Raw genomic sequence first — 20,432 nt, 5'->3', positions numbered from 1 at the left:
AGTGAAGCCAAAGGGAGTGGTCTTTGAGAGTTTGTGGGGGTGACAAGAGAGTTTTCAGAGGAAACAGAAAAACAGATTTTACTCCTCCAACTTCCACATTTCTTGAAAAGCTGGGCCATGAGAGAGATTTTTGATCAATTGAGTCTGTTTAGCCTATAAACCTGCCTTTTGGTTTGTTTGGTTGGTTTATTTGTTTTGTTTTCCCAAAGCCCAAGTCAAGGATTTCTATTGTTATTCCCTCCTGCTAATGTAGCAGCTTTAACTCTCTTTGGAAGATAAAAGGATTATAGCATCACAGGATGAATGATGACTTTGCTTCCCCATAGCTGGTTTCTAGGACCTTCTCTGACTGGAAAGACTAGAGGACTTATGATGGTCCCTGTTTGATCTGTCCTTGTAGTGAGATATTATGGGTGGTGTGTGCAAGGTATGGCCAAGTGAGAAATAAGTTTGTCCTTTTCTTCCCATGGGCTTTAACGTTACTGTGCAATGTGGGGATAGCTCACTATTCATTTTAGGGCCTGAAAATGTCTTATTTCATCTTTCTAAGCTGTAGTTTCCATATCTACAAAATGGGAATAATATTCTACATGGAGTTATTGTGAGGGAAAGTGCTTGATATATCTTAATATACCTTACCACCCCCTCTTCTTGCAAGTCTGTGATGGCCATTATCATGACACGGTACTCTATCCCTGATTCTCCTCTGCATGTACAGGGAGTTCTGGGCCTTACAGGTAAGGGACCCACCATAGTCAGAAACACCCCCTACCCATCCCACACCAACCAGGTCTTGTCTTTCAAACTGCTACTCATTATCAGTCAACAGGCAATTATTAAATTTCTGCCATATTAGCCACGGGGACAGAAAGACAGACACGTAGAGTCAGTCCCTGCCTCAAGGAGCTTCCTTCGATCAGACTTAGGTACCTATTTTTCTACCATAGACAATGATCAAAGCATTGGTTATTCAGCTACTGACATGACTCCCACAACCTCTCTATAAACATCCTCAATTTGGTCTTAGGACATTTTCCTTGAAATCACAGTGTTGCTTCCCGGACTGTGCCCATCTCCTCTTCCCCATTCACCATATGTCTAGTGTACAAAGTGCATCTCTTTCTGTCTCATCCATGCTAAGGACTTAGTCACAGCTGTGCAGCCAGGAAGAAGGTAATAGCCACACTTGGCTAGAGGGAGTGTGCTGCTAGGAACTAAGGGCTGTTTTGCACAACATAAGAGACTCCACCCTCCAGCTAGGCTTGCCTCCCCGTTGTACCACAATGCAATCAATATCGTCGCACGACACAGCAGTACAATACAAAACAAATACAATGTAACAAATTTCCCCATGATCCAGCCATGCCTTTTATCATCTCTGTCAATCAATCAACAAGCATTTATGAAGCATCTGCTACATGCCATGCACTGGAGAGGGCGCGGGGGATATTGAATGAAACAGAAGAATGAAACTTTACTGGCCCTTGAGGATCTTGTATTCTGATGGGGAGCAACGTGAACATTAATAAGTACGTTCAAACATATGAAAAAATAAACACGAGGAAAATTACGGGAGGGTGCTGGAATCTGGGTGGATCAGGAAAGGATTCCAGCAGAAGGTAGAACTTAATGTGATCTGTGTTGGCAGAGGCATTTTCCATACTACGAATTCCCTATGCTGATTAAATCACATATTTGAGGATTATTTGGTATCTAGCATAGACTCTGATACATCGTTGGTGCCAAATATATGCTTGCTGAATGAATGAATGAAGCCAAAGCTCCATACTGCTCTGGAACCCCTGATCACATTTCTAATACTTGTCAATTAAAGAGGGAAGAAGTGTCAAGAAATACATATTAAAATATCTAATAACCACTGGACAGCGGTTGGATTGTTGGACAACACTTCTGATCCAGGTTTCTGACTCACAAATGGATCTACTAATCATGCTACAACTATTTTCAGTGCTTTGTAAAGTTCTTAGCACATAATAGGTGCTTAATAAAATGTTTATTGACCATCTCCACCAGTAATAAGAAATTTGATTGTGGAAGAGATTTGAACTGATTTATTGCTGTCATGTAGAAACAACCTCAAATAATTTCAATACCCATGCTGCTCTTGGTGAGAGGATTTATAGAACCAGCCCCATTTAAAAAGTTGTGATTTTCTATATTAAAGGCTAGTTCATAGAGATACCAGCATTATTGCAAGGTTTTTTTTTCAGGAGAAGAATTATGTTAGATTCTACATCTCCCTTCTTCCATTCTGTCCAGCATAGTCTCGAGCCCCACCATTGTAGAGTTTCCATCTGCAATAGAATCTACTTCATAGGATCATATCATTAGAAACCTTAGAGGTCCCATCTAATCCAACTCCCTCATTTCACAGATGTGAAAAGGAGGGCCCATTAATGTCAAAAGACTTGCTCAAATTCCCAAAGGTAGTAAGCCAAAAAGCTCTGGTTGAGTTTTCTGACTCAAGAACCACAGCCCTTTCCATTGCATCTGGCAGCTAGGTGGCACAACGAATAGAGCGCTGAGCTTGGAAGTCAGGAATACAAGTTCAAATCTTGTCTTAGAGAGCTATGTGACCCTGGGCAATTCACTTGTTTTCTGTCTCATTTTTTTTCATCTGTAAAATGAGCGCTAATAGTACCTACCTGTGGTGCTGTTATGCAGATCAAATGAGATAATATTTGTAAAGCACTTAGCAAAGTCCCTGGCATATAATTGGTGCTTAATAAATGACATTTTCTTTCCTTCCTTGCAACCATCTATCTATCCATACTTCCTTTCTTCCTTCTTCCCTTCCTTCCTAGTTCCTTGAACTGAATTTTGGAAGTATAATATCAAATTACTGGTTATTAATAATTCATCATTCTTTATTTTTCTCCATTATCAGATGCTGGTTATGTTTACTATGTCAAGCAGTTAAATCAGATGCCATTTTTTTCATATTATATTGGCATAGGCAGTTATCCCCCACCACAAGATAAACATAAGCCAATGATATTTAAGAGCTATTCAATTAATATTTTATTAGGTGACTCTTACCTGAAACATAATCTCTTTGAGGCACACTGGGTGGTGCTTTGTTTTTTAACCTGTGGACAACAATCATTAGATATATAATTAATCAGACAACTATTACTGGGACCCATTATAAATGTTGATAAAAAATAAAAATATTCACACCTCAAGACAGGAGTTAGTCATATATTTGTAAGGCTAGTCACACCTTTATTTAGACAAGAAGTTTGTAATCTGGCATTCAAGGACAGATTTCAGGGGGCCCATGAATATTTTTTAAAACTGGTAATTGTATTTTACCATAATTAATTTCCTTGACAAGTTGAAAGAAAAAAAAAGGCCAAAAACTTTTAGACTATATAAGAAGCCTCATGATAATATATCATTTATAAATTTTTGTTGATATTATTGTTATATCACCTTAATTTTTGAATGCATCCTTCCCTTCCCTTTCCCAAGCAAACCAATTTTTGTTAACAAAACAATATAAAGAAAGGGGGGGGGGAAAGCAGTTTGGCAAAAATAAGCAACACATCAACCAAGTCTGACAGTATATGAAATGTTCCATACCCACAGTCTCCAACCTCTGCAAAGAAGGGAGCTAGATAAGTTTTCTAGTCTCTTCTTTGGGTCAAACTTAGGTTTATTTTTTTTTTGTCCTTCCAGTTTACATTGTTTTAGTCATTACTTATGTGTTTTACTTACTTTACTATGTATCAGTTCATAGAAATCTTCCAATGCTTCTCTTTTCTTCATTTTCACTATTTGTGATGATGTAATAATATTTCATGGCATTCCTGTACCATATTTTGTTCATCCATTACTCACTTAATGGGGATCCACTTAGTTTATATTCCTTTGCTAACTATGAATATTTGGGTGACTATGAAACCTTTCTGTTCTTAATTAGCTTGGGATCTAGTCAAAGGCATGAAATATTCCATGATTTTTTTAAAAGCATGATTGCAAATTGCTGTCCACAATGGTTGGATCCCTTCATAGCTCAACCAACAGTGGATTCACATCCATTTATTTTCTAAGACCCTCCTATACTGAGTACTTTTGTCAGCTTTGCAAGTTTGCCGAGCATGAAGTGAATTCTCAGAGTTATATTTTGATGTGCATTTCTCTTATTTTAATGATTTGGAGCAATATTTCAAACGACTACTAATACTTTTAATTTCTTTTGTGGACTCCTTAATGTTCTTTGACCTTGATCTTATTATATTTGTGTTAGTTCTCTATATAACTTGGATATCAGATTCTTATTGACAGCTTCCCTTCTTATTGGAGTTGAGTAGGTTTTATTTGTGCAAAAATTTTTCAAATTTGTGTAATTGAAATTACCTATTTTATCTTTTGTGATCACCTTTGTCCCTTGTTTGGTTAAGAATTTTTTTTTTTGGCTAGGCAATTGGGGTTAAGTGACTTGCCCAGGGTCACCCAGCTAGTAAGTATCAAGTGTCTGAGGCTAGATTTGAACTCAGGTCCTCCTGACTCCAGGGCTGGTGCTCTATTCACCGTGCCACCTAGCTGCCCCTTTGGTTAAGAATTTATCTTAACCTCGTAGACACAGATGGCTATGAAAGGTATCCATCCTTATTCTCTTCTAATTTTTTCAGGGTATGACCTTTTAATATTATAGCTTTCTTTTAGAAGAGAGTTGGAAGCTGTTGGACTTCATAAATAACACCACAAAATTATATTGATTATGTCTTAACAAATAAGAAGTTAATTTTAGGGAAAGAGTTTCCTCTTCAGAGGTTTTCAAATGGAGGCTGAGTTATCATTTGTTAGGTATGTCAAAGTGGAGATTCCTTGGACTAAATGGTCACTGAGGTCCCTTCCAACTTTCAAATCTCATGATTCTTTGACTGGTTAATTGTGTGGGAGCTTTTTAAAAATTAATTGTAAATGTAGGGTAACCATGACTGGTTGGGCCAATAATAAAAATCAAGCCAAATTCAAAGAATAAAAATGATATAGCATGCAATTAAGACCTTGCCTATTCAAACAAATTATTTATAATGGGAAATGGGTGAATAGACAATGACACAGAAATAGTATCTTTTTCTAGGGAAGTTTCATTTTACAAATTAATCACCAAAAATGAGGAAATCCAGTGAGCCTAGAAATTGCACGTCAGCAAACACTTGACGTCTTTCCAAGAGGAGCTAGGTGCTATGTAAATAGAATCAGTTTAGAATATGAATCCATTTGTAAAATCTTACAGAGGGATGGTGAGAGCTTATAAGCAGAGTCACTTCATGAAAAAATAAGAAACAGTAGAAGGACAAAGAAGGGAAAAGCCATCATCAGCTGCTATGTACAAGTATGCATCCTCTGTTTTTGCCTTCTTTCTACACACTGTGTAAAAAATCCTTTTTCTTTCCTTAAAAACAAAACAAAACAACTTTGAAGATTGTCCCCTTCCAAAGAGATTCCTTCCCCTTCCCAACATCTGTGGCTGAAACATGGCATCCCTGTAGTGGTGTGTTTTTCGTTTTTTTTTTTTTTAAAGATGCCTTTCACCTATAACTAACCAAATGCTACTTGTTTTTTGGCCCTGAAATCAACAAAACATATTAATTGTTTTTTAAAATGTTAAACCCTATCTGGCTTTCTTGTTCTTCTCTATCTCACAATCAGTCTAAGATGGGAGTGACTTCCTCTGAAAAGTTCCTGTCATTTTCATTCAAGCAGCCAGTTCCTCCTTAGTGGGTAAAAATCAGATCCAAAATAGAAGTTCCCCTCCCCGGTCCCTCCCTAGTTTAAAGGATGACATTACCATCAAGACAAATCAAAAGCTGATTCTCTAACTGCTCTGCTGGAGAAGGAGCTACAGCAGATGTCTGCATAATTAAGGTTTCTTTGGATCTTAGCCCAAATGCCTCCTGCCACGTATCCCCCTTTCTCACGTGAAGACATTTTCTTAATGTACAGCGTTATTTTACCCGTCTCCCTTTCAACTTATTCTCTTACTTTTGAATAAAGTATACCCTTTCAGAGCCATATTTCAGGCATGAGTCTCATCCAATCACGTGTCAGTGGTACCAAAGAGATCAAATTTGCCCTCTTGTGTTAGAAGCTTTAATCTCCTTTGCTTTTTCCCCTTATTTTGAGCCTTGAGTGTTGGCAGCCAAGGTCAAGGGCTTCATTACCCAGGAGCCTTCCCTCCTATTAGTGCTCTTATTTTATAGGTTCCAGCTTTTTGGATATATGTAGGCAGTCTTTCCTTTTTAGTAGAAGAATCATGGAACAATAAAAAAGACATTGGGCTTGGAGTCAGAAGACCTGGGCTCAAATCCTGGCTCTTCTACTTAACAACATGTGTGACCTTGGACAAGTCATTTAACCATCCTAAACCTGTTAGCTCAATGTGAAAAAGATTAGAATATATGCTATATATAAAGAAAAAATTCTGGCCACTGTGACGAAACAGGAAACTCTTTGTAACCTTTCTCAGAATGCCTACTTCCCTTTGGGTTTGTATACTCCGTTCGAAGGCAACGTTCTAGCTGGTTGAAAGGGAACCTGAGATAGCATCCTAGATAATAGCTTTGCCTAGAACACCTATTTAAGTCCATCCCAAACCACCTAGGAAAATACAGAGAAGAAAGACAAGATTCTCCTTTTTTGGTCATTTAGGAATGGGACACTTTGAGGCTGTGGGGATAGGGAGTATGGTAGGCCAATTTCTCCTGGGTAGATGTTAGTTCAGAAGGCTACTTTTGGATTCTTGGGAGGCATCTAGTCTGTGTTGGGTAGAATCCTTTTTCAGTAGATATACTTTCAATTTTCTGAATCTTATTGTTATATTCTCTTGTGAATAAACTCTAGAGAAAGCCTCCTTTTAGTCTGGAATGGGTAGGGTCAGAGAAGAAGGTAAAGGGAGAGGGTGGCATTAGAACCAGGCATGAAGATGTACTAGCAGCTACAGTAGCAGAAAGGAAGCAAATGCCACACCACTGATCCCAGGAATCCAAGAAGGTTCAGAGAGCAAGAAGATCAAGAAATGTATGTATCTGGTTGGGGTTTAGAGATCAACAAAGTTTAGAGCAAGGACAGACATATCCTAGTATTTCTACACCACTAAAGGTCAAAGGTTGTCTGGATCAGTTCCCAGAGAGGCTGACCCTCTGGGGTAGGTAGTATGAGCTGCAAAGCCAAGGCCTTGCATATCATCCTTCACAGAACCAGAGATATACTAAGAATGACATTTAAGAACATTTCCTTTCACTTCAAAGACATTCTGCCACTATATGCACAGTCACTGCACATTCTACCACACGACCATTGCATGAACATCCAGTGAAATGATGAGTCAATGCACTCTACTTTTGCATTCTCAAGAAAGATCCCCTCCCTCCATATATTTCAGAACATATTTGTCAATGTGAGGTGGGGGGGACTCCTGGTATAGGAACTTCCTCTACCAACACAGATCATCACAATCCCTTAACTTAGAATCATAGGATTATATATTTAGAGCTACGAGGGACCTGAGTGATTATCTTGTCCTACCCCCTCCCATTTTACTCATTTTATTGAGGTACAGATGAAGAAAAGGAGGTCCAGAGAAATTAAGCAACAGAAGTGACATTTGAACCCAGATCTCCCTGCCTCCAAGTCTAACCTTCCATCTGCTATGTCCCAGCTGCCTCATTTTTTGAGCATAGGACACAGTTCATTTGTATGTCAATGAGAGTTTTCACAGATCCTATGGTACTTCAAGCTCCCAATACTATGCAAAACTCACCAGTTAGAACCATGACAAAGTTATTTTATGATTGAAACTCATAGTAAAATGTATCCAGTAAGCTTCCTGGCATTTCTATCTCTTTCTCCTCTCCCTCTCATTAAAAAACAGAAACAAGCCCATGCATTAAATCTAAACCAACAAACCTTCTGTTTAGAGGTCCTAAAATCTTTCCCCCTTTTGTAACTATATTTAAACCCCCCCCAACTTCTGAATTTTAAAGACAAAACAAAATACCTCTTATATCACATTTATTTTTTCTGCTCATCTCTTCTTCCTGTAAGGGAGTTATTAACAAACCTCAAAACAAACATACTTCCTCCTTCCCAGGTTCTTGTCTCTTTGGCAGAAACATACCACGTTTTCCCAAACAAAGAGGACCTCTTTCACATCCCAACTTTGAGTTCTACATGAAGGATGGTTAGAAGTCCCAAGTGGCCATAGCTGTTACCTCTAATGATAATCCCTCAATATGGTGGGAACTGGTGATTTTGTGAGTGTGGATGCCCTTCTCTCTAAAGCAGATAATGAGCTCTCTACTACTTATGGTTTACAAGGGTTCCCATGGCTAAAAAATACATTACTTTGGGGACAACTTGGCAAAAAGCCTCTTTGGACTTCACTAGATTGACACTAAAATGGCAGGCATGCTTGTGTCATCAGACCTTTCCAGCTTGGTAGGATCTGTGAGAGTTTGTGTTTTACTGGCATGGGCTTCTAGAACCTAGGATGTCCCCCGAACACCATGATGAGGCCATCAGGACAAGGCTTTAATATCCTAAATAATAGTAACAGCTTATGTCCACATAGCTCTTCACAATTAACAAAGTATTTTCTTCACAATAACCCTATGAAGTTGTCAGGGCAAATGTATTATTCCCATTTTATGGATGAGGAAACTGAGTTTCAGAGAAATTAAATGACTCCCTTAGGGTTGCACAGCTAGTAAGTGGCAGAGTCTATGAGTCCCAATAATAAAAAGAGTTCTTAGGCTATAATTAAGAAGAAAAATCAAACTATGGAAAATGGACAGGAACCCTTCTGGCTGTGGAAGCTAAGTTTGTGCTGCATTATCTTTCCTCATCTGTTTTCCTGCTCCCTCCCTGTCTTCTATTCGAGTATGGAGAATTAAGAGGGATGGCCCCTGGCTATGGAGACTCATTTTCTGATTTTTAGAATGTGAATAGCTTCAATTACTGCATCTTGTACAACATCTCTTTAGTGGGAAGGAAGAAACAGAACTCTGAGATTTTCACTTCATTCTTCATCTCTTCACTTGATGGTAAATGGCTTCAATTATGTAGACATCTATGCCCGTTAACAACAGAGCTGCTAATGAATGTTCTGATTTGCATTAATGATAACGTCATCCTCCAGAAGGTAGAAGATCAATAAGAGACAATTCTATTTTTGGATGCGTCTCATAATCCTCATTACCAACACTGAGAATTAAGGGAATGTTGACACACAAACCCCATAGTTTTAGATTTTTACATCAGCGCTTCCTTCAGGATGTTTGGTGAGAAGTTTGGAGGCACACAGAACTTGTGATCACAAGGGAGAGGAAAGTCACAAGTACCCTCCCTCAATATAGGAGAGCAGATTTCAAAGGTTTCAGAGAAAGGATAAATATGAATCTCATGAACTAAAATTCTACAGGGGATCTCACACCAGGAGAGATGGGAAACAACCAAGAACGAAATTCTGAAAGCACAAAGTACAATTCCAATGGAGAGTGGTACCTAATACATAATAGGCGCTTAATAAGCATTGATTGATTGAAATTGTATTAAGAGGCCTATGTGAATATATGGGAAATATCAACATACTTTTTTTTTTGGTCTGGATCTATGATTTCATTGGTGAAAGAATTCTCAGGGAGGAAACTCTCTTTACTCATGCAGATCAGCAATTTCTATGAAGTTTAAAGTCTTTGAGAGTCACACAGCTAATGTCAGAGGCAGGATTTGAACTCAGGTCTTCCTGACTCCAAGGTGAGTGTTCTATTTATGATGAAAGCAAGGGTAAATAGCAGAGGATGGATGCAAATACACATCACACTTCTGTGAAAATTGTGCCAGGAGTAGAAAAGCTCAGAATGAGCTAAAATTCTAAAAAAAAAAATCTCAGAGTAACAAAAACAATTTAAAAATAGTATATTCAGATGAAGAGGAGGATCAAAGAAGAGGTGGGCACCACTGCTCAGGGGGAATGAAATTAGAAAGAAGAAATGGCTCAACTCTTATGTTACTTCTGTTTTCTTTGGAAGGAAGAAAGGTCTTTGGACTAAAAAAGATAGAACAAAAATAGTTAATAGGGAGTTGATAACTCAAGATAAGTTAAGGGAACATCTAACTGTCTTTGATAGAATCCAGTGCAGGAAGAGTTTTTTAAGTACCTATTGTGTGCACAGAACTAACAAGTTCTGATCACTGGGCCTTGACAGACTTCATCTTAGATTACAAATAAGACTGGCAGATGGTGTTATTGAATGTCTGCCTTTAAAGATCTTTAAAGATGATGAAAACCGGAATAAAGAGATCAACTGTCCCAATTTTCAAAAAAGATAAGCCAGTAAGGTTGATTTTTGGTTCCTTGCAAAATTCTGAAGTATAATGAAAGGATGGTTAGTGAAAAGGAAGTGTTGATAACAGAGACTCAGCATAGCTTCATTTAAGGTCAGACTGTATTAGACTAATCTTAGTCCCTTTTTCAACAGGTTACTAAACTGGAAGATATAGAGAGGGGTATAAACACAATTTATGTAAATTTTCTCAAAATATTTGATAAAGTCTCTCACGCTACTTTTATAGAAAAGCTGGAGAGATGTAGGTCAGACTATAGTGTAAGGTGTTGAATTTGAAAATGATTCAAACGGTCATTAATGGTTCAATGTCTCTAAGTATCCTCTCTTTGAGATCAAGGCTTTCTTTTAACATTATTATATTTTCCTTCTCTTCTTCTAGACTGTCTTTTACTTCTGTGTATTTAGATCCCCAGTTATTCTTTCTTTTGTTTTGTTTTGTGCCGTTTGCCACTGTGGATTCAAGTTTTTTATTCTAATTATTTTTGCTCTATTTTTCATAAAAATTACTTTCATAATTCTTATTTCTGTCTGAAACCATACACTCCACTGTGGTCTCATGGTTGCTTGGGAATCCACAGGATCCTTTGCCTCCCTGGGTGTTGCTGCATTTTGTTTTATCTTGTAATATTTATTTAGAGATATCTGGACTTATTTAGATAATCTGGAGGCCGTCTCCTCTTCTTTCATTAATATCATCCCTTTTAGTTTATCTGCTTGCACTCAAAGTCTTTAACTGAGTTTTCTTTTTCCTATTTTGTAATTTCAGATTTTTTTCCTTTGTATTCCCCTATCACTCACATTATGACTCCTCCCTTAATGGTGGTTTCTCCTGACTAGACCTCAAAGCTGTCAAAGCCCCCACCCCTACTCCCCATGCTGGGCAATTCATGTTGCACCAGCCTTGGTTTCATCCCCAAGCTATTTCTGGAAGGACACAACTGATCACATTTAGGAGCTACTGCTCTAGCCCTTTTTGCTTGGTAGTCCCCTCCATGCACTCTGGCATCCTACCAGATGAGTTCCTTCTTCCACTCATTTCTTTGCATGAGCTCTATTGAATCATAATGTGCTGCCACACTTTAGTCCCACTTGGAACAAGTTGCTGGGCTTTGGCCTTCTGCGTTACCCAGAGGGATGGGAAGAGAGTTGAATTCTATTGCAAGTCCATGGGTTGGCTTGTACAGCCCTGCCAAAGGGAAGGGGATGCTGAGCAAGTGCTTTAGGAATTGGAGATTAGCTTTCCTTGCTATTAGGGTTTTTGATGTCTTAGACCACGAAGACAACTGAAATTACTTATCTGTTGTGTATCATACCTATTTTGGAGAGTTTTGAGAGGTTATGAAGACCTGAGGATCAGAGAAAGTGTCTAGTCCTCCATCTTGTTGGTCACATGACCTGGAAAACTAATTGTGCAATGTCAACTTGGAAGGAGATTTCCAGTGAAGTGACCCAGGGATTTGTTTTTGGCCCTGTTCTAACATTTTTATTAATTATTTGAATGAAGATACAGATGGCATGTTCATCAAATTTGCAGATGACACACAGCTAGGAGGGATGGCCAACATGTTTGATGGTAGTCAAAATCCAAAATAAACCTTAGAACACTGGGGCAAATTAAGAAGATGAAATCCAATAGGGATGAATGCACAATCTCACACTTGGGTTCAAAAATCCATTTCAGAGGTACAAGGTAGAGAAGGTATGGGTAAGAAGAAATTTGTCTGAAAAAAAATCTGGGAACTTTAATGGATTTTAAGTCAAATATGAATCAACTGTGTCGGCCAAGAAACCTTACATAATCCTCAGTTGCTTTAATTCAATTTAATTCATCAAGCATTTCTTGAACACTTATATATTCATAATACTGACCCTGTGTTTGGTGATAGGGATATAAATACAAAGATCAAACAGTTCCCATCCATAAAGCACTTATATTCTACTGGGAAAAACAATATCCACACAGATTAGGATATATAAAATACACGCTGTCCCAAACATCTTACTGCGGTTTTAAGCTTTAATAGCTTAATATCAGTGAAACTTTGGGGGAAAGAGAAAATACAAAAGACACAAAGGTGAGTGAGAAGAATTTTCTAGGTATGGGGGAAGAGTCTATGAAAAGGTACAGAGTTAGGATACAGATACAGAATGTTATATATGGGGAAGTGTAGAACATGAAAGGGAGTAATATGAGTCTGTTTGGACAAAGATGTTGGAACAAAACTGTGAAGGGCCTTAAAGCCCAAAAAGGAGTTTGCATTTCATCCTAGGGACACTGGGGATCCACTCAGGATATCAATTAAGAGTCCAGGTGAGAAGTGCTGAGGACCCAACTAGCATGGTGACTATGGGAGTAGAGAGAAGGGGAACAGAGACAGAGATGTAGAGGTAGAAGCAAATAAACTTTGTAATTGATTGGATATGGGGGAATGAAGGGGGGAGGCTGGCTTTTAGGAAGAGTGATGAGTTGAAGGCCCAGAATTTAAGAAGACCTCAAAGGACCAAGCTGTGTCCATTGACGCAGTGCATTTTTTAAAAATCCATAAGGCAAAGAAAATAGAGCTAGTAGAATAAAATTTTTTATTTTAAAGTAAAATTATACTTTTACTTATGATGATTTATATCTAAAGTACACTTGCACAGATGGAAACTATAATAAATGAAAATAAAATTACTTTTGAAATTTTGCATCAATTGACACAGCTTGGTACCTGTAGTGTAAAGAAAAGGACAGTATACAAAACTAGACACTCCTTTTGTAATCTGCCTCAATCAGCTCATATTTGTCACATATGTTTAGTGTGGGGCACTGCATTTTAGGAAGGACATTAAACACCTGGAGATCATCTATAGAAGGGCATATAAGATGATTGAAGAGCCTTGGGCTCATGTTGTTTCTGTTCAGTCTTTTTCAGTCACGTCCAACTCTTTGTGACCCTGTTTGGGGTTTTGATGGCAATGATACTGGAGTGGTTTGCCATTTCCTTCTCCAGCTCATTTTACAGATGAAGAAAGTGAGGCAAACAGGGTTTTGCCCAGGGTCACATAGCTAGTAAGTGTCTGAGGCCAGATTTGAACTCAGGATGATGAGTCTTTCTGACTCCAGGGCTCTATCTATTGTGCCATACGATAATTGACTGAAGGAAATGGGAATGTTGATTATACAAGAGATTTCAGGTTGAGACGCCAGCTGTCATTTGAAGGGTGGCCTACAGAAGAGGGATTAGACTGATTCTCTTTGGCCCAAGAGGATAACATTAAGAACAATAGTGGGATAGGGTGGGGGTGGGGTGGGGTAGCACAGAAGCAAATTTAGGCTTGAGGTCACAAAACCTTACTCCCAGTTAAAGCTATCTTGAAGTGGAGCTGCTGTGGGAGGTAGTTTGATTCCCCAGTGGGTGTGTTCCAACAAAGGTGGGATGATCACTTCCTAGGTATGGTGTAGAGTGGATTCCTGGCCAGGTATATTCAGTCAGATATTCAGTCAGTTCTGTCATTCATCACCAGGAAGGAAGAGACTAGAAAGGGGCATCTTCTGAAGAAGACTTAGAACCATTCTGGTAACAAACACTGATTTTTCCCTTCTCACTGAATGTTTTTCAGGAAGTAAACCACACCCTTCCCACTCAGTATCTGTGAGTACAATAAAATTGGTGAAGATCCCACTTACTTTTTGAATTTGTTCATTATTCCACCTTCGTTGTTTGTAATACCATGAAAGACCTTTTGAAGTTGCCTATAAGAAAACCAACCACAACATAGTATCAGTTATCATAAATAACAACTTTATAGTTTGAAGCTCATATTTTTTTTTAAATTCTTTCTTCAGGAGTCCCAGTCTCTCCCGTGACTACAGAAAGGAGAAACTAAACCCCATTTTGGACTAAACTCTGTTTAAACAATGTTTGTTGGTGCCTATATGTTATTTTGTCCTATTAAATGGGGTTAGAAATTAAGTGCTTTCGTGTGTAGCTCTACAAAGGAGGTGACCTTTTAGAATGAATTGTTAGCCTTGGCAAGGAAAGGGAGGAGCTGACTCAAACGGTGAGGAGGAAGGGCATGCTAGAGGCTACAGGAGAAAGGATCATTTTGAGCAAGGTTAGAACATGGTGTTGGCAGAGTGGCTTACTCTGGCCTCAATAAACCAACCTTAATTTCTGAGGGGGTCTATGCTATGCTTCTAAAGGAATTCAGTGGATGATCTTACTAGCTAATGAGGCCATTTTTAGGATGGTGGACAATAAGGCAGAGTTTCTGTTTGAGGCTTTTGAGAGACAAAGAACACCCTGAAAGAACCTTTTCCTTAGAGGAAAGTACAATGCTAGGCAGAGAAGGACTCCAGACTAAAGAATGGTTGTAGCTGAGAGGCAATTCTTTAGCTCAGCTAATTAACTAATCCCTACCTAGAAGTAAATGGAATCTTAACACTGGGAAGTAATTTAGAAGCAGTCTAGTCCAGGGGTGGGAACCTGTGGCCTCAGGGCAACATGTGGCCTTCTAGGTCCTTGGGTGAGGCCTTTTGACTGAGTCCGAGTTTTACAGAACAAATCCTTTTATTAAGGGGATTTGTTCTGTGAAGTTGGATTCAAAGAGCCACACTTGAGGACCTAGAAGGCCACGTGACCTTAAGGTTGCGGGTTCCCCACCCCTGATCTAGTCCAATCCCTTCTGTTTGTTGGGCACTGGGAAACACATTTATTTAAGCACCTACTATGTGCCAGGCACTGTGCTAAATACTTTAGAAATTTATCTTATTTAATGTTCACAACAATCCTGGTACTATTAGAATCCTATTTTTATAATTAAGGAAACTGAGGCAGACAGTGGTTAAGTGATTTGCTGAGCAACACACTGGTAGTAGGTATCTGAGGTTACATTTGATCTCAGGTCTTCCTGACTCCAGGGCTAGTAAATAGGCCAGGTCCAGATATAAAACACTGTGCAAACCCTAAAGCCCTGTGTAAATGCTAGTTGTTTGTTATCATCATTATGATTATAATCATCCTCATGTCAGTGATATAATAACTTTAGGAGAATTAGATATCAAATTTTTTTAAATAAATAAACCATTAAAAACATATGCAGACATGAAAATCTGGAAGTTAATGCCCTCTACTAAAGTATCATCCTACAGTGCTAGTCTGACCTAGGCAGAGACACCCTGAGGGAGGGATGGGAGATGGCTCATCTCAGGCCACTTCTACCATCTTGACTATTTTCTCTCCTTAGGACTCTGATAGACAGCTCAAAATTCTGGGTCCAGGATCTTGAGAATAGCAGCATTCCCCAAACCACCAGATCTATTAAATGCTTCATTCATTCATTCAAACTGCAGATGTGCTCACAGTCCTTGGTAACTGGTGACCACCACTATGTATAAGCTTCTAATCTACTGCCTCCTCCCTCAGTCTTCATATTCTATAATAAACGTGAGCAATATCACATTTTTAAAAATCACCTCATGCCCCTGCACAGAAGCCCTTCACTGTCTATCAGTCTAAAGTTCAAACTCCTCTGCTTGGCATTCATGGTCTTAGACGACCTGTCTTCATGCTCTTGTCTCTGGCCCCTCCTATTCCCTCATTCCAATCAAATGGCCTTTTTACCACCTCCCTAACATGGCTTGCATGCTACCTAATGGATCACAGATTCGTAGATTTAGATCTCGAAGAGAACTTGGAGGCCATCTGTCCTGACTCCCTCATTTTACAGATGAGGTAACTGAGTCACAGGAAGATTAAGTCAGTCAGTCGACAAGCATGTTATTAAGTGCTTTATGATGTGCTAGGCACCCTACTAAGTGCTGGAGATACAAAAAAAAAAGGCAAAAATTGCCTCTGCCCTCAAGGAGCTCATATTTTAATGGGGGAGACGTGTAAATTTCCTGTTTGAGAAAAAAAAAGATGCTTTCGTTTAAAGGGATTCTTGAAGCCATTGTCATGCTCTTCCCCTTTGCTATCTTCTACTTCTGTGATGGGGCAACCAGGTGGCACTTGGACAGAATTCTGGGTCTGGAGTCAGGAAGACTTCTCTTTTTGAGTTCAAATTTGGCCTCAGACACTTACCAGCTGTGTGACCCTGGCCGAGTCACTTAACTCTGTTTGCCTCAGTTTCCTCATCTGTAAAATCAGCTGCGGAAAGGAAATGGCAAGCCACTCTAATGTCCTTGCTAAGAAAATCCCAAAAGGAAGAGTTTGTCAGAAAAAGCTTGGACACTACTGAAAAATGACTCAGCAAAATAGCTCACATACTACGTAACACATTGCTTTGAACTTTGGGTGCATGTGGGCTTTTTGACTCCTAACTGCTTTCAAATAATTTAAATTCAATTAAAAAAGTTCTTAAGCACCTACTACATGCCAGGCACTATGCATGGCAACAAGGCTATGGAGACAATAATGAAAATAGGCTCAAGGCACTTTCATTCTCCCAAACAAAATAAAGGAACACGGACTGACCCTGTGATTTCATTGATGTAGGGAACTCCTGGGTGAGGAAGTCCCCTCTACCAAGGTGGAGTGCCATCTCACAGTACCCAAGTTTTTTTCTGATGCCTCAATCCTTGCATGATTTCCAATCTCCTACCTTGCTTTGACTTCTGGAAAGCAGGCGTTCCCTGATTGCCCAGCAGATTGCAGTGCCCAAAGTCTGTCCTAGCTGATGGCTTCTAGATACCTACCAGGTCTGGCCCACTCCCATGCTTGACCCTACTTTTCATTCCCAGTCTTACCTTGGGCTCACACAATCTCAGGCTTCTCTTACTATCTCTATACGCACAGATCTGATATTACGGCCATTGACTTGCCTTTCTAACCTTTTCTTCTATTTCTTCCTTAAGCAGATAATCTACTTTGGCCTCCTGCAAGCATTCTCACCCAAAGATAGATACCTTGTACGTTGCCGGCCCAATGCCTTTGTTCCAGCTGACACTCCTGGCCCAGAATGCTCTGCCCCCTTGCTCTATTCCATTTTTCCAAATGCCACCTATCCTTTAAAGCCTAACCCAAATTCCAGCTCCTCTAGGTTGCCTGCCCTAACCACACAGCTTAAAATGAACTCTCCTACCTCCTGCTGTTGGTGTTGTTATTGAGTCGTGTTTCGGTTATGTCCAACTCTTCACGACCCCATTTTCTGGACAGATAATGGAATGGCTTGCCATTTCCTTCTGCAGATCATTTTACAGATAAGGAAACTGAGGCAAATAGGGTTAAGTGACTTCTTAAGGGTCACACAGCTAGGAAGTGTCTGAGGCCATATTTGAACTCAGGACCTCCTGACTCCAGGACCAGTGCTCTATCTGCTGTGCCACCTAGCTGCCCTACCTCCATACTCTGATAGCCATTAATTTCTATATAATTCATTTAGCCCAGATTACACACTCTCCTATATTGTTACATTTTTCACAGAAATGTATCTTTCTGTTGTGAACTGATCCAACCACTCTAGAGAGCAATCTGTAATTATGCCCAAAGGGCTATAAAACCATGCCTACCCTTTAACCCAACAATACCACTACTACTTCTGTATCTGAGATTTAAAAAAAAAAAAAGGAAAAGGACCTATATGTACAAAAATATTTATAGCAACTCTTTTTGTAGTAGTAAAGAACTGGAAATTGAGATGATGCCCATCAAGGGAAATGGCTGAACAAGTTGTGGTATATGATTGTAAATGGAATACTATTGTGTTATAAGAAATGATGAGCAAATGATTTCAGAAAAACCTTGAAAGACTTATATGAACTTACAAAGCGAAGTGAGCAGAACCAGGAGAACACTGCACAGAGTAACAGCAATATTGTATGATAATCAACTGCAAATGACTCAGCTATTCTCCGCAGTACCATGATGAAAGACAATTCCAAAGGACTCATGATGAAAAATGCTCTTCATATCCAGAGAAAGAACTGATGGAGCCTGAATGCAGACCAAAGTATCCTTTAAAAAAAAACAACTTTATTTTTTTGGTTGTTTTTTTTTTTTTGGTCTGTGTGTTCTTTCAAAACATTGACTAATATGGAAATTGTTTTGCATGACCATACATGTATAACCTGTATCAAATTGCTTGCCTTCTCAATTAAGGAGGTGAGAAGGGAAAGAATTTGGAACTCAAAATTTTAAAAAATGAATGTTAAAAATGTTTGCATATATTTGGGAAAAAATAAAATATTCAAAATGTGTCTTTCTTTATCAAATATTAAGCTCCTTTGAGAACAGAGACCTTGTTTTATATTTATTTACATCCCTTCAAAGTGTCTAGTAGATAATAGGTGTTCAATGAATGTGACTGGCTGATTCTCTTTACGGGATCACAGATTTTATAATTAAAAGGGACTTTTGAAATCATATAACCATAAGGTTATAGATGCAGACCTGAAAAAGGCCATCTAGTCCAATGTCCTCCTTTTACAAATAAAGAAACAGAGACTACAGGAGGTGAAATTCCTTGCTTGAAGTCACACAGGTGGTTAGCATCAGAAGTCATCTGACCTGATGTAAAACACTTTCCCCTGTACCATACTCTGCCCTGTTTCAAAAAAAAGCATTGGGGGTGGGATTTAACCTTTTGTTTCCCTGGCTCCAAATCTAGGATTTATATCACTAATCCTTAATTTTAGAGAGGAGGTAACTGAGCACCAGAAGGGTAGTCTGAGATCACAAGTCAGTGAAGAGATTTGAACCATACCGCCAACTATGATTCAAAGCATTCCCCCAAGTTCCCTTTCCTGGACCACAGTTGAAAGATGGAAATCTATCACCCTTTAAAAACTGTTTAGATTCCTTTTCCTCAAGGTGATGCTTGCTCTTGCTTATTTTCTGCTCTGTTGACCACTTGATCAGCCTATCAAAATTTTTCCTCATCACTGGGGCATGTCACTACCCAGAAGACACTTAGTGCCAGCTCCGTACAGGAAGATTTCACTATATAACCCACCCTACACATCATTTACAAAACTTCACAAAGATTAGTTCCAGCACAGATTCCTGGGGAATACCATTCCCCCTCTCCTCCAGCCACAGACATGCCAACTTGTCCCTCATATTTGATTTCCTATCCATGACAAGGCAGTATAATTCAGTTTATTTTTATTTTATTTTATTTTTTGCTTTTTGGTGAGGCAATTGGAATTAAGTGACTTGCCCAGAGTCACAGAGCTAGTAAGTGTCTGAGGCTGGATTTGAACTCAGGACCTCCTGACTCCAGGGCCGGTGCTCTATTCACTGTGCCACCTAGCTGCCCCAGCTTCTCTTTTATTATAAACTATACATGCAAATAATCTTTTACCATTGATTGCTTGGACAGGAGAATCACTTGTCTGTTATCTAGCCCCGTTGGCCATCTGCCAAGCACTTGGCATAGTGACTCTTATAAGGTCAGATGAGAAACTTTGACCAGCTTTGATCAAGTTCATCCTTCAATTCCTTCAGAACTCTCTGCTAGATGCTGTTGCACCAGCTCTGTGCTTTATCTACATCACTGTCAATTAAGTCTAGAACAACCTGTGCATTTACTACTATCTGATCTGCTCCCTCCAAAATGTGCATTTTTAAGAACTTATACAAAGCAATGGAATTTCAGCATGTTCTTTATCTCTGAGCAGTCACCCACGAATTAAGAACAATTCCCACACTGTGCTTCTTCTTTATCTTTTTGTGTCTTGTAATTTATTCTTTGTTTTCTGTAAACTTTAAAAAACCCACATACAATATTCACAAAATGAAAAAATTATAATCTTATAAAAATTCTCATAAACAGCCTTTTACTCTTCTGTTTCCCCCCCCAAAAAAAAAGACAAGATCAGAACAGGATTTGTGACTTTAAAAAAAAAAGGTGAAGTGGAAATATTGGATCCTAACTTATCACAGAGTCAGTGAAACTGTTGTACATTAATAAGAAATATTTTGAATTTTCTTCATCTTGTTGCTAACGCAAGAAAAACAAAACCTACGATGTTAAAAAGTTTTAATTTTCTATCCTTTAGAAATCGTGTTGTGTGTCAGGGCCCTGTAGCCTTTTATTTTTTTGTTTTTGATATGCTGTTCTGCAACT

At 38.9% G+C, this 20,432-nt stretch overlaps 1 protein-coding gene across 3 annotated transcripts in view; it reads right to left on the bottom strand.

Annotated features, from left to right (window-relative positions):
- The window catches only part of BLNK (B cell linker), a 95,591-nt gene that overhangs the window by 51,283 nt on the left and 23,876 nt on the right, over window positions 1-20,432 (bottom strand). For 2 of the 3 annotated variants that reach the window (XM_020997075.2, XM_020997078.2), the window contains exons 2-3: window positions 14,053-14,118; window positions 3,061-3,110 (exon numbers count right to left, since the gene is read on the bottom strand). In XM_020997075.2, the coding sequence (XP_020852734.1) occupies window positions 3,061-3,110; window positions 14,053-14,118 (116 nt within the window). The remainder of the gene's footprint in view (window positions 1-3,060; window positions 3,111-14,052; window positions 14,119-20,432) is intronic. The other variant, XM_078150945.1, reaches the window with a different exon arrangement.

This window comes from Phascolarctos cinereus, unplaced genomic scaffold (assembly GCF_003287225.1).
Source record: "Phascolarctos cinereus isolate Bilbo 61053 unplaced genomic scaffold, phaCin_HiC Scaffold_3;HRSCAF=262, whole genome shotgun sequence".
Taxonomy (NCBI): domain Eukaryota; kingdom Metazoa; phylum Chordata; class Mammalia; order Diprotodontia; family Phascolarctidae; genus Phascolarctos; species Phascolarctos cinereus.
Note: the sequence above shows the minus strand (reverse complement) of the source record. Positions and strands in the feature narration are given on the sequence as shown.